Genomic DNA, 18,549 nt, shown 5'->3' with positions numbered 1-18,549 from the left:
ACATCTTATTTCTCAGCTTTGGTGTAGCCCCATCTACAGACCCCAGGAAATTTCTGAGCAGAAAATGTGCTTCTTAGGGAAAGGGAAGCAATTGACACAAAAGGAAGCACTTGAAAGGGAAGCAATTGACAAAGTATCTCGAGACTTCCTAAAGACCTCTGGCAAGATTCTGTTGGAGAACCTAAGCAATCATCAGGGAAGAGGCATAATGGCATCACATGTTAAAAGCCATCCTGATAGAAGGTCAATAGTGACATGTTCAAATTTAAATTGTAGGAGTGCATGGCATATTTATTTAGTTTTAGAAGGATTCATGATGAGGGAGTGTAAATATATAGAGGAAATTTGAGTAATTTGCTATAGTCTGGAGAGCCTCAGAGTTACTTCAGCAACCTAGGGTAAGAGACAGCAATATAACAAAAATAAAGACATGATATTGACTAAGTAAATAACACTAAAATGAAAGATTTAGTGAAACCTCATAGGTTTTTTATGCCAGGTGAAAAGATCCTTGCCCTTTCACTCAGTTCTGTGAAAATCTCTGCTCTCCTGCAGATAAAAAGACTAACTAAGAGCTATGGCATTTAGACAAATGGATAGGCAGTGGAAACAAACTCTTTCTAGTGTCTTATATGAATCATTGCTGCAGTACAAGAGAGGGCTCTGTTCAGCTGTGGTCCCTCTACATTGCTGCAAAACTAAAGCATGCATAGAGGGGCAACAAGAATGTTGGCCAGGTCATGTCTTGAATGGCACAAAAACGAAGCCTTCCTTTTCCTCTTTCTGTTGTAAACTCTTCATCTTTTCTTCCTTCTTTACCCACCTTCCAAAAAGACCTACCACCATCCCACCTCTATCTGTATTAGAGCCCCTTTTCCCAGTATCTCTTTGCTCTCAAGTTCCTTGGTGGCTGCCCATCCTCTACACAGTCCAGGTTCTCTTACCCTTCACACAAAGCATGTCCAGATTTTCGTGTCCTCATACCCTAAATTCCCCTTCCTTTGCTCTCCAGCTCTCCCACTGGCACTCTTTTTTCATCATGTGATTTTGGCCCAACAAATGGTGGTATCTGCTGTGACTGGCTGAGAACTACATGTGTGTTCTTGGCCAGATTACTGCTGTCCAATTTTGGATAGGGCTGAGCATGACTACATTTAATTAATTAATAACTGGGATTACTAGTGCTTAGGACAAAGTTGTTTATTGCTCCTGTCAAATCTCAGAAAATTTCAAAGTTATAAGAGTAATCTTTTAGTCTTATTTGTATGGGTATGGAGCATTTCATCACAGGCTTGGAAGGGAATAGCTCCAGCATCTTTCATATGCCCCACTTGCAGAAGAAATCCGATTTAAGGGTGTTACAAAGGGAACTAGCTATCCTTGATTTCTCAGCATTTCAACTCTGCTTAAGTTTAATTAAAAAGTATAGGGTTTTTTATCTGTCAACATATCAGCTAAGAAAATTCTTCACATAATGTAACAGTGAGAAAAAGTGTTTCTCTGCTGAAGTCTACAGCACAAATAATTTTCTAGCTAGTATGTGCCTTAGCTGGTTTGTTACTGCATTTACTTTTTGGATATATTTCTTTGTGTGATAACACAGCCCTCAGTCACAAACAGTATAAATAAGAAAGGGAAAAGCTTTTGCACTGATGTGCTTTTCCTCTTTCAAGGAGAAAGATAAACTTCCCTTCATTTTACTTAGAAGAATTTGACTTTTTATCAATGAACATGAAAAGGACACAGATTCAGCTGTGCTGTTCCAAAGTTATTAATTTGTAAATGGAGATTCAATTTTGGTATCCATGGTACAAGGTTGAAACAAAACACTTGATTAAACAATAACAAAAAGTTTGATTAAAAAAAAATTAAATGTGGCTAAACTTAGAATGCATGAATTTTAGAAGATAAAATAATATTTAAGACCAGAGTCATTTTCAAATGTAAAAATGGATTTTAATCACAAGGAAGTTTGAAATGTAATATTTTTATAATAAAACTTGAGATATCTAGTTTTAATTCTTATTCTTATTTTCTTTTATGTTACTCATAGATAAATGTGGCTTCTTGTGATGGAAAATGCCCGTCTGCAACAATTTTCAATGTCAATATTGATAGCCATCTAAGATTCTGTAAATGTTGTCGAGAAGTTGGAACACGAGTCCTGACTGTGCCCTTGCGCTGCTCAGGAAACGGCACCGAAATTATGTACGTCATTCAAGAGCCTATAGACTGCTCATGCCAATGGAACTGAACACTACTGTGCATATGGTTTACCTTTCACCAGACACAGTTTTTTGGGCATGGATGGGTATAGTATTCTGCAGGGAAATAAAAAAAAGGCATCAGTTATGCTTTATGATGTAACTTTTCTGAAATTTAGCAACGATGTTGTCTGTTGTTCTTCAAATTATCTTTTAAAGTATTGGCAAGAGTAAAAAGAAAAACATAAATCCTTTTGAACAATGTGTAGTCCATCTATCATTTATTTCTACCCAGTGGCTTTCTGATGAGGTGATGAAAAAATCTGGTTAATATGGATAGTATATCCAGTGTTTTAACATTTTGAATCGTGGCTACCTGTCAAAGTGGAGAATTTCTCAAAGAATTTCTCAGTGGTTCATTTACTTTGAGGCCTCCAATTTAAAACCTTCACCAGTCCCATTTTAAACAGAAAAGAAGCATATTAGGATTTTGAAAATGACTGAATTAACTTATTTTAAAATAGCGGTTTCAAATGTAACATTTTTTACCTTGCTCAAAAATCTATCTTTTGTCCATTAAGCTGTTGTCAATGATTGGATTACACTGTAAGTCACTGAGAAACAACATGACTGTGATCTGTAAGTACTTGTAGGAAATCTCCAGAGTACATAACAGAATCATAGTATCTTGCAACCTTAGACATGTATTCAATTTTTATGTATATTATAAATATGAAGCATGACTACACAAAGGCTGAAGAGTTACAGCTTTTGTACCTTAAGAATACCTTAAAGCCATTTCTGCTACAAAGGTTTCCATTTTATATCCATTTTTTCACTTTTCCCAGATAAGAAATTGGCTGTTTGCTAGTATAGAATAAGATTATATGTATATATATTTATTATAAAACCCCACAATATTGTACATTTTAAATATTCATATTGGGTTTTGTCTTTGTCTTCTAGTCTGAAGATTTGTGTTCAATATATTTTTATTTTTTTTCAATACAGAATATTTAGACTATTGCCTGAATTTAGGATTCATAGTTTTTGAGTCCAGGAAAAACAGGTCAGTTAAAATAAATGTTTCCAAGGACTTAGGTGGGTTATTCATGTCCAATCAAGTTGTAAATATCCATGATTCAGCACCTTAAGGTGAATATCATCTCCCTTTTACTCAACATACTACATAATCTGCTTTTAAAAATAAAGGATGCAAATTTAAGCTTGTTTTTAGATTACTTTGCTTTATAAACTCACTATATGAAAATTATATTAATCATGACAGTATTTTCCTTATCAACCTTCCGTTTTAACTGTTAACAATTCAATGATTTTAACAATTTTTACAATTCAATTTTTACAATTCAATTTCAAAATTGAAATTCTTGTCTCAAAGTTTGAAAATCTTATGACAGTTTTGATTTCAAGCTGTCATTGTTTAATTACAAAAAGGTTGGATTTTCGTATGGGTTATTACAATGAAATATAAGCAATTAAAACTGCCTTAAAATCCAAGGCTATTTTTCTTTGTGTGACAAATCTTTGTTTGCTACATTCTGTTTGATGGCTTACAAAGAAAAATAGCTTATACAGAGAAATCTGCTGTTATTAACAAGACTTATCTACTCATCCATATCTTTAAAAATAGTGACTTGCTTGAAAAATTAAATAGCAATCCATTGTAAAATATCAGCAAAATATTTAACCATTATAAAGAAATAATGAGCAACTAGTTATCAAAATAAAGTGACACTTTGAGAAAGCCTATACTTCATCTGCATGTTGTTATGATTTTTAAGGCAGATATTTCAAGTTGTATTATAGACCAGAGCCTAAAACCAAAATATTCTCTGATACTGCTGTCAGAATTTGTGCACAGAAGCTTTTCATGCAGGCAAGAAATAGAAGTTAAATCACAGTCATACCTGTAATGTTGGTGTAATTGTACAGCAAATTAAAGGACAACTTTAAAAAAAACCCCATCATACTTTTGATTTTTGAGATAAAGGTAGGTATCCTACACTTGCATTAAAAGAGTTCGGCCCAAATCTACTTAATGAATGTAGCATTTGATAAAAAGGAAGCTCTCAAAATATAGTGTTTTTCAATATAATCAGCAAACATTTTCTTTGAACAGCTGTGGCCTTTTATAAAGTATGCAAGCCATTTGCTTTTCTAAGATTTATAATTGTGTTTGTAATTCAAAAGCATTTAATAAACATTATTTTGCAGAGTGATAATAAATCAGCGTTGATGCAATTAATTAAGCTTTGCCACTAAGAGGAATACTAATGCAAAACTTTAGGAAAGCCTAGAAATTATTAAAAAAGTTATGTTTAAAATTAACTTCATGACAGCCTGCAATAAGATAATTTATGTTAAACTATTTTTTTTCCCACTTAGAAAATTTGCTTTTTTAAGCAAACAATCAGTAGAAATAGTGTCAGGATTCTCTCTGAAGCCTACAGCAAAATCTTACATCTTCAGTGGAGCTGGATAGGGTGGCTCTGAAATGAAAGATTGTCTTTCATTTTACAGTTAAACTTCAAACTCAGGCTGCTTTGGCCTTGTCAGAAAGGGAGCATCTCTTAAATCCCATGAACATTTCCTGGACAGCCCACCCAGCCCTTTTATCTCCAGGGGGGTGACTCTGGCAGAGTGTGGTGTGTTTTATATAACATGATCTAGCCCTTGAGGCCTTGCACCAGAGAGGTTTGAATGAGCCTGCAGTGTGGCAGTTCTGCTCCAGTTTCCTCTGTCTGCAACCTACACAAAACCACATATGCAGTTTATGGTTCTGTCTTGGCTTTCTCATGTCTCAACTCTGCAATCCTGCCTCAAGCCCCGTCCTCAAATTTTGTGTAACAGTCTGCACGTGTGTTTTTTGAGCTGCTTTGGAAAGCTGATCTAACTCAAATCTTATTTAGTTAAATACCAAAATTAATTAGTTTGCTTATTGTTGACCAAGAGAGCTTTTACACCCCCAGAGCTCCCTCCCTTCTACCCACTCTGAAACTGAGGCTAGCATAATTTCTACTCCCCTAAAAGGAAGGCTGGGAAGTCATTCTCCTGAAACTCCCACACTGTTATTGAAAAATGCAAGGAACTGTGCACAATGGAGTGAGGCCGTGTGCTGCAGTCCCACCATGCCTTGTCATTTCTCCCATTTCTTCCTCTGTTCTGTTCTCCTACCTGTGCTTGGAAAGAATTCATACAATATAAAGACTCAACCATAAAACTATGCAGTTATTTTAGAGATGAGCATAAAAATATCTCTACACTTTGAATCAGATTGTACATGAATATGCTTCTATAAAATGGTAAGTCTTCGACATATTATTTATTTTAGACTTTTATAATTCCATTGCCTTTTACCAGATAGTTTGTTAAGGCCAACTATAGCCCCAATATACAAATAGAATTTGAAGCACAGCTTTTAATATTAGGTATAAGCCACTTACTGTGTGTTTTCATTAATAAAATCTGAGAGTACTGATTTACTGCCAGCTAATATTCTGGGTTTTAGCCAGCCAAATCTGTATACTACAAATAAAAAGTAAAGTGTAATTCATTTGCATAATTTATTTCCAAATTGCAGACAGAGCTCTTCCTAAATACATGTTCCTGTATATTGGTGGAATTTTAGGGCAGGATCAGGCCTGAGGTTTGGTGTTTGAACATAGTTACAAGCCACATAATAAACTGAGAGGCAGAGACATTTAGAGCAACCCACTCTGGGATTACAAATGGTCACTGTGCTGTTCACAGTGCTTCAGCAGTGACAAAATTCTGTTTCGGATGTGGCTCCTTTCCCTCTTCTTTCACAATCCATTTTCCCTGAACCTATTTTTTTTCTCTTGAACTTCTGCCCTGCTAATAAACTCAGCTTACAGCAACTGTAATTATTTTTTATAACTATTCTATTATTGTTAATTACTTCTGTATAATTCTTTCCATCTCTTTTTCTTCCATCTTGACTTTTACAAGAATTTAAAGGACAAATCCAATTTCCATATGCTACAGAGATTCACCTTTGTGTAAAAACTTACTGCCAAATAAACCACTCAGGAATACTACGGCAATGGAAAACATTGACTTGAAATAATTTTTCCAAGTCTGTCTCATCAAAACCTTTTTCAAATGTTACCTTGAGATGCTGCTGCTGCTGTAATCATGTATGGGTATATGTCCAAAGGAAGAATTCCATAGGAGTGTGTTGTAGGGAACAAAACATAAATGACACACACAAGACCATAGCAATATAACCATCATGGAAGAGAAAGCATGAGGGCCATCAGCAGAAACATTTGTACAGCTACACTCCCCCAGCTATTCTCTGGAACATATTTTAAAAAAACATTCACAGCATGTAAGGAAAAAAATCTTTTGAGGGCTAGACTTCAGCACATTAATGCAAGAGAAAAAAAGGGTTTTATTGAGAAAAGGTTATAGTGGAGATGGTTTGTGCATAACATTGTGTACTAAATTTTGCCTAAACTTTCTTTAAATTCCAAGTGAAATGTCCAAGCTGCCTATAGAATAATAAAATTTAAAACATTATCTCTCCATTAACAGGTCACTAGAGTTTAGGGAGGAAGGGTATTTTCAGAGCTCAAGAGCAGTGGACTGTAGCAATAAGATACATTGACTAGACCTTGGTATCCATGTACTGATCATTTAAGAACAGTCATTTTTGCCTATTTGGGAAAATAATTCAATATGTAGACAAATTAGGTGATCCTGTATCTCCTGGAATCACTGGTAAATGATTCCCTGAAATCAGAGATTTGTGAATCTTTCTTCATTGAGATAGTTTGAAAAAAAATGTGTGTACATGTAGTTTCTAGTTTTATGAGTAGTTTTTGTACGGGAGGCTTGAAGAGTTGGTTCTGTACTGGTGTCACACTGGAGAAAACCAATAGTGAATGGTGTCATGACTTAATCACTAGAAATGCTGAATAAAGGAATGTGCTTATGTTTTGGGGAGTGTTCTTTTGATTAAGGTGGAATGTGCCATGCACAGTTAATTTATTGGGGTTAACAGAGAGGGCTCCTGCTGGTGTCTTGAAAATCACTTTGTTAATAAACTCTCCCTTTGTGCCTGATGATTACAAATTGCTCTGGAAAAAACGATTGAGCATGTCTGCTTTGCAAAACAGCTGAATAGGCAGTAGCTTATTTTTGATGATGGTAAAATAGCATTCAGGTGATTACATCCATGTGCTCTGCTGCTCTGAGAGGGTGATTGACTCAGTGTTTGAGTTCAGGGGTTTCATTGCAGCAACTTTAGTTTTACTATATGGGTCTTTGAGTCTGGATAACATAAAAGCTCCAAAATGGTATTTTTCTGGTGAGAGTAAGCCTGCCTTGTTTACTACAAGTACTAAATAAAGCTTTAGTTGAAAATTTTATTCCTTATTTCAGGATTCACAGTTCAGTGGGATACAGGTTCTAGTAAAAATTAGGAACAGCCCACTGCAAAACAAGTTATTGTCTCAAGACAGAAGTATGATGTGATCATAGCATCTGAGAAAATACTAAGCATATAATATGGTTGTTGCTCTTTTTTTATGGTACACATATACTATGGCATTGATTTTTATTTATTTTATAATGTGTAAACAATTTTTATTGTCTCATTAAACTGATTTAATTTCAAAGAACACAGTGGAACTCTAATTTTTTTAATTCAAAATGTTATTTGGGGACAGGTTAGGGCACTGGGAATTATATTGAGTTGAGTTCAACTCTGAAATTGCAGCTTCAGATCTGGCCAAAGATGGATGTCACCCAGCATATTTTTTCTGAACCAAGTTCTTGTTCAGCAACCTTTGGGAAATAAATCAGTGGTCCTATGCTATGAATCCTTGTCTATTCTTTATTTATAGTTGCTTATAATGGTGACTTTGTGTTGGACCTCTGTAAGGTCATAAGACATACCAATAGTTCTGCAGCAGTGCTTAGTACTTAGTACTTCATAGAAGTGTTTTCAGGCTTATTTTGTACACTGAACACAAAACATATGGATAGAAATGTGTACTGTAGAAAACAACCAGAGTCTGAAAGAAAATGGTTAAGTCATTGCAATGAATTTTGATCTGGTAATCACATAGAAACTAAAAATAATTTTTTACATTGATGTGTTTTTTAAATGACTAGTGAACAACAGGCACATCCAGGGTTCACTGAAATTAAAGAGTCTTAGGAAACTTGATATGAGGCTTGGGAAGAGGCAGGGCCAGAGCAAAGATACACCTCTTGGGTGCACCATTGGCTGCCTCTGTATCCATGTGGATATAAATGTGTATTCCCTTCTTAGGATATTCTGACATGATTTTGCTTTGAAGCTGTGGTGATACAAGTGCTTAACAGATACTGGGACTATACTGGGACATTTCTTTTTCTATGGATCAACAAATTCTTCTTCTGCTTTTATTAAAATATTTATTCAAGGTAAGGAAAATACTCTGTTTTTTGGGGGTGGATAACTAATCAAAGTGAATGTTGAAAATTGATGGTGTGTGATTTGGACTGGGTTTTTTTCCTCATGTTTTCACTCCCTGTTCACAGGGAGCTCTCATTTAGTGCTACTGAACATTCCCAGTCTTCTTTCTACTTAAACAGTTGGAGGCTCTTTTGAGATCTTTTATCTGCTTTTTTTGCCTGCTTCTTTTGGTTTAATGTTGTTCCACAGAAGTAAGAGATTGCAGCATCTTTAAGTTACCTCTTAGACAGGTATGGTATGAATTAAAAGCTTGAATGAGTTCATTATCATATTTCTGAGAGTGTTAAAAAGCAGACCCTTGGGGAGGACTGCAAAAATAGCAAAAGAAAATTACCTACCCTGTGTCAGTTTCCCACCATTTGTGTCTTAAGGACTTTTTGAGATGGGTGTATTTGCAGTGCCATTTGTGAGCTTCATTGTAGTTCTCTTCTATGAGCTTGATCATCTGCAAACATGCATGGGCCTCCTCTGAGACCTCTTGAAACTTTTAGTGCTCATTTTTAGCTTTGTCCAAGAAACTACTTATTTTGTGAATAACTGTATTTTTTCCCTCTAAATCTGGAGCACACCAGCTTTGTTTCATCCATCACAGTGCTTGTACTTGAAGAGAAAATGAAAATCAATCTCTGCACACTTTTGCCTACTTAAGATTGAATCGATCTCTGCTGTATTTTTCCTGAAGTGCCTTTTTTTCAGACTGAGAAACCTACTTGAGTCTTATGTTGAGACACAGTTGATGACCAAAGTCATAATAAGTTGTTGTTTGTTGTTTAGATCTCCCTGGCTCCTGTGTAGCGAGCCTGAAGATAGAATTGAACCTTATGTCTTTATGATCAATTTAATAATTTTGTCTTTATTTTTAAAATTGCTTCAGTCTTCAGATTAGGATCTAAAAAGTGATGGCAAGGTGCTGGCAACAAAAGGGGACATTCTAAATCCCTCTCATTAGGCATAACCATGGAACAATTTTTATGTACACTTGAAAATGCATTTCTTGTTTTTTAGGTCTAAGTAGGATGTATTTATGTATAGTAAAATGGCATTCAATTGCTGCCAGTGGAAAATTATTAAAAATTATTGCGATTTTTTTTTTTTTTTTTTTTTTTTTAATTTTTAAAATCAGATTTCCCTACCCTTTGTATTGTCTGGACTGGACAGATTTTGTTTTCAGGGAATGCAAGCAAACTATAAACCCAATATACAGGATTAAAAATCTGCAAAATTTCCTGGAAAAATATTCCTTAAACAATTTTGTGTATGTCTTCAATAAGTCCATTGTGTCAGTTCATACCAGAGGTGGTATATACCATCTTTTATTTATACAAGCAGATTAATAGAGTTTAAAGGCTTTATAAGCTTTACAAAATTTATACTTCCCAATGCATAATCTAAACTCTGAAGAGATATTGATAGATTTATAGTTATGTTAGTTATTCATTAGTTAAAGGAAGTTATGTTAAATCAAACTGAATTTCAGAGTAAGTTGTACACTAAAAAAACATTTTTTTTTTCTTTATATGGTTTTGGTTTGATTAGGGGTTTTTTTGTGCATGGTACATTGCTTTACATGACAACACAAAGTAATACAATAATAACAATAATAAAGCTCCTAACTTTTATTTTAGCGTCTTAGGGGTTTGTATTTGATTTTTATTTTGGTTTAGTTTTTTGAACTAGGTTTTAAGATCATTGCCAAAATGGCATTTATTTGTCATCTCAATTCATTAAGAAAGACAAAATGGACCACAAAAGACAGAACTGCAGTATTTTATAAATGTTTTGTGATAGGGATGGGCATCGCATTTCTTTGAATGTCAGATATCATTCAGGTTAATCTTAAACTAGATCAAAGCAGCCCATACATTTCTGGTTCAAAATGAAATTCAGAGAAGGAAGCTGCTTCTCTGAAGTGTTAAGCCAAAGTCCTTCAAAGGCAGGTAAAATTAGCGTCAAAAATGCCGAAGACTTGTGTCTAGAATAAGTTCTCTTCAAGAAGCTGAAGGGCTGAATGAAATTTGCATTGCCATGGCTAAATTAGATTGCTAGGGAGGTATTTAATAAATTCTTTCTTTACCTCTTGAAAGTGGTTGTTCATTATGCTGAAATAGTTGAAAAATTTGGAAGTGATGCCACTAAAGTTTTTAAACTGTAATATAAGAATAGGACTGAGACCTCCAGCTCCCAACTGCCTGTAACTCTGGTTGCAGTATGAACATTGCAAGTGAAATTTCTGACATAGTTTCTAATATAAAATGATGACAGGTTTATTTAGGTCAACTGATGTGATTTTTCCACCTCTGGAGAGAGAAAGAAAACTAGAACCTGTACCTGCAGAACGTGTAAAATATTAGGAAGTCTCTGTGTGTCTCACAGTAGAGCTGGTTATACTGGTCCATGTACAAAAAATTGCTAGCTGAAAAACTCTTGGGTAAAATTAATTAAAATTAACAGAGTTTAATTATGTAGTTAGAGGTGTGTTTGCTACATTTTGTACTAATTTGCATTCATGTGTGTTTGTGTTACAGAGTGCACAGTGTGTAGACTGTGACCAAGCAAAGAAGCCTGCTAGAATAGTTTTGATGGAGTGGGCTGAACTGCCTAAAGGAGAGGATCCAGACTATTACATTCTGACATATCAGCAAGAAGATGCTTTCAGTCAAAAAGTATATATTTTTTTTATCCATCTAAGCCATAAGGTGTTCCATGTTATTTAAGCTGTAGGTAGCAGTAATTAATAGCACCACAAGTTTATTTGGTTTGTTAGTTTATTTCTAAAAAGAAAGTAAAATTCCAAATAAAGAGAAAATTTGGAAAAAATGTACTGTATTTTTAAATTCATGTCATTTATATATACTCTTACAGAGTCCTACTGAAGCCAGTAGGACTCAAAAGACCCCTGAGTATCCTGTTGAATAAGAATGAATAGTCATATGCTCATAGTTAAGAATATGCAAGTTCTTCACGGTACTATGCTTTGAAGAAGGAGTTTAACTTCTCCAGGAGATGCACAGACACTACCCCTAGATCTCAGTGGGAAGGTATTGTTCTTATTTTGAACGCAGGATGTTCTGGAATTTAAAGAAAATATGGAGATTTTAATATGAAGGTGTTTGTTATTAATGTGTTTTCAAAAAGGCTTTGTTTCAAATGCATTGGATATTTTGCAGTGTAACTGCAGCCTCAAGTTTGACATAAAGCATACAAGCTCTCCTTCTAAAAGCTTCATAGATCACTTATAAACTGTATTTTTATTACTTTCACTATATTTAGAAATTCTTTTAACTTGCAGAATGTAAGAAACATTTCTAAACTTGAACGGAAACCTGTCAGTACTACAGTTCTGCTTGAAGAAAATAGGAAGTATGATATTACAATAGAATCCCTGAAAAATGACCAAATCTTAAGTGTAAAATCATTTAAAACACGTAAGTCGAGTAGCACAAAAATATTTTAGTATCTTTATAGTTAGTCTAATACTGAAGATTAAAAAGTAGGGGTTCAGATCCTGAGGTTACTCATGTATTTAGAAACTTTGCATTGATGTATGTTTTCAGCCATGAAGTGTTAAAGGAATAATTTAATATAATGTGTTTGGTTAGTGTAACAATTCTAAAATATGGGACTGATGTAAATGTTTCTGAGATTTTTAAATATTCCAGGGTTTGCTATACTATGGTAATTCTAGGAGCAGAAATTTTTAAAAGAGGACCATGGAAAAAGTTACTTAAAGCCTTGCAATTTCATAATAACATTGAGTCATTGTCCTAAATAAATTTTAAAAAAATTCTTTCAGCTTTATAACAGTCCCTCCTTAAAAATCTTGAGGATCGTAGCATTGTGACTAATGGGACTAATGGGACAGACTTTCAGTATTAGAATATATGAGTTTAGCCACTGAATTTATAAAAGCATCATTTATAGCTGTAAATCCGTTCAGGACCACAAGTCCCACCAGTTACCAGAGTGAAGGGGCTTTCCAATCTTACCTTTGTCAATTGAAATAGTTTATAGCATTGCCTTTGTACACATTGCAAGCTCCTACTATTACATAGCTTTGGAATATAGACTTTTATCTGAATTCAAACAACATAGTTGGGAAAAAAACATAGTAAGTTGAAAGGAGTTCAGGAGCCATCAGCTGATCATTCAGCAAGCTACAGAAAATGATCATGCTGCTAATGTGTTACTGCACTTAGTGTCTATTACTTAACTGATATTCTATCCAAATATGTATTTTTACTGTTAAAACACTCCTGAAAGTGTGCACTTTTATCTCTGCTTGCTTCAGACATAAGTTAACATACCATGAAAATAAGGAAATCGTGACTTTCTTAAATGACATTGCATTTCCTTCTCTACTGGGGCTATCCCTCATCTCTTCTCAAAAGAAAAAATTAATAATATTGATGAAATAAAATTTTGGGTTAATTATTTAATTGTGGCAAACACAGTATTTTTTTTCATTGTCTACTAGGTGGAATTTCAGAAAATGACATCAAAACATTTGTGACAGCTACTACAGTGTCTTTTAATTGGAGTATGATGATCAAAGAATTTTCAGTTTCTCTTTTCCTGAATGGTACTTCTCAGATTATAAAAAGACCCAGTGGATTCTTCATATGGAGAAATTTGACACCTGCCACCATTTATACATTTAAGTTTATATTTGAACAATTAAATCCTGAATATGTAAATGTGTCTCAATCACTGGATATTCAAGCTGAAACAGGTATCTATTAGAGTTTCTTATAGTCACAGTGAATGCAAGTTAGTACTGCATATTTTCTAGAAGGGTTAAAAAGATTTGTAAAATGCTGTATTCCATTTTACATATTTTAATATATATGGATGTTATTTCCAGAAAGAGGAAATAAATTGAATGTTAATAGCATAGGAAATAAGGTTATTTCTAATTAATACTTAGCGTTTTAGGATCAAGATTTCAAATATGCATGTGCAGATATTTGAACTATATTTTTGCACTCTAATATAGAGTGAAGTCAATGTTGAAGTTAAGCCTTGCAATTATTGAAGTGTGTGCGTTGAATTTGCTATGTAGTTTCAATGAAAAGGCAAAGAAAATCCTGAGTTTGATAAGGATTTGGAACACTTTCTGAAGCATTCAAAATGATGGGATTTTTATTGTTGAGTGGTAAGCTTAGCTGGGCTGTTTTCTTAGAAGTCCTGTGATTCTGAGGATATTATGGCTTGGTCATGTATCCTCATTCCTTTAAATGTGCTACTCTCATAATGCAACTTAGAATCTTTAAAATTAGATATGCAAAAGAAAGGATAATATGCAACAAATTGATGATTATTTTCCTAAACTCAAGAAGATATTAAAAACAAATGATTTGTTAATTTCATTTTTATAATTGAAAAAATTGAATAATCAGAAACTAAATGTAAAAAATCACTTATTTTCTAGAGTATGACAAAGATTAATGGATCTCTTTTTTTTTTTTTTCCTTCACTGTGTTGCAGTTGTAGCTTTTAATTCAGTCAACCAGATTATTTTAAAACACTCAGGACTTTGAAGGAGTGTTGTTTTATAATCACTGAATAATTTAGGGGTTGAAATAATGACTTAATTAAATGCCATTGTCCTCAAAATATTTGTGTAATTGTAAGAAATCAGCACCAGTGCCATGAGCAATACAACATATCTTTAAAACCCTGTCCTTGTTCACCGACAGGCACCTGTTCCCCAGGGTGGGTGGCATTCCAGAGCAGCTGCTACCAGATGAGTAAGGAGAGCAAGCCATGGAAGGTGGCACAACAAACCTGTGAAACCTCTTCACAAGGGGCACATCTTCTTGACATAGGGAGTGAAGAAGAACATGGGTTTGTGTTGTCGTATCTCCAGAAAATTAGTCGAATAATCATGTTATGGACAGGTCTTAATGACCTAAAGGTCAGTATATTTTTGTTATATTATTTTGTTATATATATATATATACACACATATGGAAACAAGAAAATTTTGAAATAGAAGAGCCAATCCTTTGGAATAAAAATTGCTAAACAGTACATTGGTTATTTGTTCATATAGGTATTAGTAATTAGACAAAGAATCATTGTTTCTTTCTATTTAGAAATACTGAAAATATTTAGATGGCCATAACTAGGGAAAAAAACTCCCACAGTGTATACTTTACCTGTAATTTTGTGTGTGTTATTTCCCAGGGATATTACTTTGCCTGTAGGTGGTGCTGCATTACCAAATTTTAAATCTCAGAGTACACACTTGTTATTATGGATATCTAAGTCTGGGGTTGGCTTTCTCAATTTTGATGCAAGTCTGAAATGTTGAGTGTTGAGCTTAGTGAGGTCTATCCAGTATAGATGAGCATAGGTGTTTCTTCTAAAATATTTCCTGTTCCTTGTATTTGGGATATGAAAGTTCTTAATCCCACATCTGCTGTTACAAAATGATTCAGTGTGGTGTGGTGGTGTGTGGTTTGGGAAGAACTATAGACCTAAATGAAAGTATTGGGAAAGCTCTTGGAAAGATGGAGGCACTGGCTAGAAATGTGGGACCCAGGCTTCTGTGATTTGGTTTAGTGGAAGCTTACTTTGTGTTGAGTGTAGAAGATTGGGAGAAAGCCAGTGGTTTTTGTTTTTAAAAAGTCTGCACACTGAAATTTAATTTCAATATTGTTTTGGTAAAGTTATTTTTAAATTCTTTTACTGTGAAAATAGTAAAACCAAAGCAAATTTTATGTCAGAGTAGGAGTGGTAAGTGTCACACTACATGTTATATAGAGAGAAAAATTCCTTTTTGCAGACTGTTAAATATTGGGGCTACACAAACAAGTCAGAGTGGGATATCATGCAGACTGGGAAAACACAAATCTGTCTAGGTTAGAGAAGCACTGTAACCATCCTGGTTAACAAAGCACCAGGAATAAATGCACTTTACATGTAATATTATTTTGTTAATAGGACTCCAAAGTCACTTCTCAAATTGCTTTAAATTTTACTGTAGTGATATTCCTTGTAATCAACTGGGTATTTTAGAAGTAAGGTAGAATTTGTAAGATGCTGTCAGAAGCTTTACAATTTTTGCAAGTAGGAAAATGTACTAGAAAGCTGTTTTTTTAAAGCTTTGATTACACAGAAAAGAGTCAATTTCCAGTTTGGAATTTGACTGTTAGCCAACTGTTTAATCATTACATGCATTTTGATGTTTGTGGGAGTCAGTCAGTTAAATGAACTAGATGAGAACCATGTTTTAAGAATAGCAGGCGTAATAATATAATGCTCATTAACTCTAGTGTCTAGGAAGACCGGTACATTTAAAAAAAAACCCCAAAACCTTATATGCACAAGTCCTTTTGAAAGACAAGTTCAAGTATTTCATACTATTGAAGATATACTTTGCTCTATAGAAAGTGAAAAATATCGCAGTATTTTATTTCATTTTTTCAACACAACCAAGTAATTGAAAAGATAGGCTTATTCTCAACAATCATGATTTATCATTTTCTCAGGGAAATGAAAAAAAAATGAAGTTTTTTCCCCCCCTCTCCCTTCTTCTGAGCATCTCTAATAAAAGAATTAACAGAAGCCTTAAAATGATGGTGGTACCTGAACTTTTCTCCATTGGAGTCCTCAAAGTGTTCACTTAGCCTGTAGGACCACAGACTTGCAATGTCTGAAAGCACTTAGGCTCTTTTACCTCTAGAGAGTGCCCCAATGCCATGCCTAAATGTTCTGGGATTTCTATTAGGGTTCCTAGATGTTAGAATATGTTAGTGCAGTGCAGATTGAAGCCTGTGTCCCTCTGGAGGGCTCTGGCTTTCGACGCTCTAAGCAGATTCTGCAAGCATCTTTCCTCCCAAATGTCATGTTGCCCCACCCTAGTGTTTGTGGAGCTCTGCTGGAAAACCAGAAAGTCCCTCAAAGGTTAGAAACCTGGAGTGAGGTGTGAGTGAGTGTCCTAATAGCTGAGAAAGCAGCAAAGAGGAGAAGGGTGAAAGATAGCAAGATAGCTTTTCCTCATTGATTGTGAATCTAGCCATGTTTTTTTTCAGATAAGTATTTTTGTTTTCAGATTCAGTTTATGAGTTTTCTTGACTGAGTGATTTTTTTAAGTGAATAGAATTTTTTGAAAATTATCTATACAGGATTATTAAATTATTTGATTAATAATGATTTTTAAAGGCTTGTTTGTAATGACAAAACATACTCATGTGGCTTATATTGTATTATGTTATGTTCTATTTTTATCTTGTAATCTTTTGTAATAGAAGGGATGGAATTCTAGGCTGAAACCTTTATTAAAAATAGACCTATATAATTAACTTGTATAAATGAAGTACTTAAATTTTGGATATTTAGGAATAAACTTGCAATGAGGGGAACCTGAATTATTTATAAATATAATCTAAAAATATCTGGGTTTTAATTCCATTTATTTCAATCTAGGAAGAAGGTCGGCTCTTGTGGACAGATGGATCTCCTTATCTTCTAAAAGACAGTATCTCATCTCTATCAATGATACCAGAAAATCAAACTGATTGCTATGCCCTTCAGAGAGATCCCACTGGCCCAGATTACTTCTTCACAGGATTTTTCTGCTATGTACAGCTACCATATATTTGTGAATATGAATGTAACTAATTTTTTTCAATCTTTTGCAATTATTCTTACAATCCTTGCACTGTTTACATTTAGATTTAAAGATATACAAATATAAGGGGTTTATATTTATAAAAATATAAAAATAAAAGGGTTTTAATGATTTTTTTTTCCATTTTTGATGTTCTTTTTCAGTACCTCTGGTACCAGAAGACTTCATGTTTGATGTGCGTGATGTCAAGACAACTGAGGCTGTATTTGTGTGGCGCAGTATGGACACATGGCTTAAGTCAGGCTTTTCACTTATACTGAAGTACTATTTAGATCAGTGGAAACCATACATTCTGAACTTGCCTGTGAATACAAACCAAACAAAAATTGAACAGCTGTCTCCAGGCCTTCGCTATAGTTTCTTATTAGCAGCAAGGAACCCAGAAGGAGCACAGACTAGCTTAAGTCCAATTCTGAAGGTAGAAACAAGTAAGTTACAAAAATAAATAACAGTAATAACCAGATAACCATATTTTTTAATATATTTTCCATTTAATTGCACTGTTTCCTGTGTTCTCTGTTTATCAATATTCACTGTCAAGGGTAATTTGTTAGATTTGCCCAAATAATATTTAGCTTGTGTGTAATTATGCATTGTAAGGTTTTAAGGCTCTATTTAAAACAAACAAACAAACAAACAAACAGGCGCAACAAAATACCCCACAGTTATTGATGAAAGGCATGAGAAGCTAATATCATATTTCTGTTCCTAATCTTACTCAACAGGGCCGTTGCACTCCCAGAAGTTAGAGGCTACGTATGTTTCATCTTCAGAAATACATTTAAAATGGAAGCCTCCACAGCATTCATATGGTGTTTCTTTTCATTACTACCTGGTCAACATATTGGATACTGAAACTAACATCTGGGAGCAGTTACCAGTTGAAAAAACCAAGACCTCAGTAGTCATAGGAAATCTAAAACCTTATCATCAGTATCAGTTATATTTACAGAATGTAGCAGAGAAAGGCACTGTAAGCTGCCACGAGAAGCCTATATTAATCACAACAGGTGATGTATCCATTTGCTAATTGTTTTATTTCACTATATGGAGTTTAAATTGACAATACAAGCATAAAGGTATTTTTAAAGCCATGTCAGATCATGGTCATTGTGATACTCTTCAGAACCTTCCAAAATTGTGAAAGTACCAATCTCTTTATTTATTTTTTAATCATTTGTCTACTTACAGCATATTAGTAT

The 18,549-nt window shown here is 34.2% G+C and overlaps 2 protein-coding genes across 16 annotated transcripts in view; both read left to right on the top strand.

The window, feature by feature from the left end:
* Nucleotides 1-7,938, top strand: part of OTOGL (otogelin like) — a 97,181-nt gene extending 89,243 nt beyond the window's left edge. For all 9 annotated transcript variants that reach the window (XM_083859943.1, XM_083859947.1, XM_083859942.1 and 6 more), the window contains one exon: nucleotides 2,054-7,938. In XM_083859943.1, the coding sequence (XP_083716069.1) occupies nucleotides 2,054-2,254 (201 nt within the window). In that variant the 3' untranslated portion in view covers nucleotides 2,255-7,938. The remainder of the gene's footprint in view (nucleotides 1-2,053) is intronic.
* Nucleotides 7,939-8,546: 608 nt separating this feature from the next.
* The window catches only part of PTPRQ (protein tyrosine phosphatase receptor type Q), a 124,611-nt gene continuing 114,608 nt past the window's right edge, over nucleotides 8,547-18,549 (top strand). For 5 of the 7 annotated variants that reach the window (XM_083859427.1, XM_083859429.1, XM_083859426.1 and 2 more), the window contains exons 1-8: nucleotides 8,547-8,660; nucleotides 11,238-11,375; nucleotides 12,002-12,137; nucleotides 13,187-13,441; nucleotides 14,409-14,626; nucleotides 17,143-17,329; nucleotides 17,491-17,775; nucleotides 18,073-18,357. In XM_083859427.1, the coding sequence (XP_083715553.1) occupies nucleotides 8,613-8,660; nucleotides 11,238-11,375; nucleotides 12,002-12,137; nucleotides 13,187-13,441; nucleotides 14,409-14,626; nucleotides 17,143-17,329; nucleotides 17,491-17,775; nucleotides 18,073-18,357 (1,552 nt within the window). In that variant the 5' untranslated portion in view covers nucleotides 8,547-8,612. Of the gene's footprint in view, nucleotides 8,661-11,237; nucleotides 11,376-12,001; nucleotides 12,138-13,186; nucleotides 13,442-14,408; nucleotides 14,627-17,142; nucleotides 17,330-17,490; nucleotides 17,776-18,072; nucleotides 18,358-18,549 lie in introns of those variants that run through there. The other 2 variants (XM_083859428.1, XM_083859430.1) reach the window with 2 other exon arrangements.

This window comes from Zosterops lateralis (assembly GCF_965231275.1).
Source record: "Zosterops lateralis genome assembly, chromosome: 4".
In the NCBI taxonomy this organism is placed as follows: domain Eukaryota; kingdom Metazoa; phylum Chordata; class Aves; order Passeriformes; family Zosteropidae; genus Zosterops; species Zosterops lateralis.
Note: the sequence above shows the minus strand (reverse complement) of the source record. Positions and strands in the feature narration are given on the sequence as shown.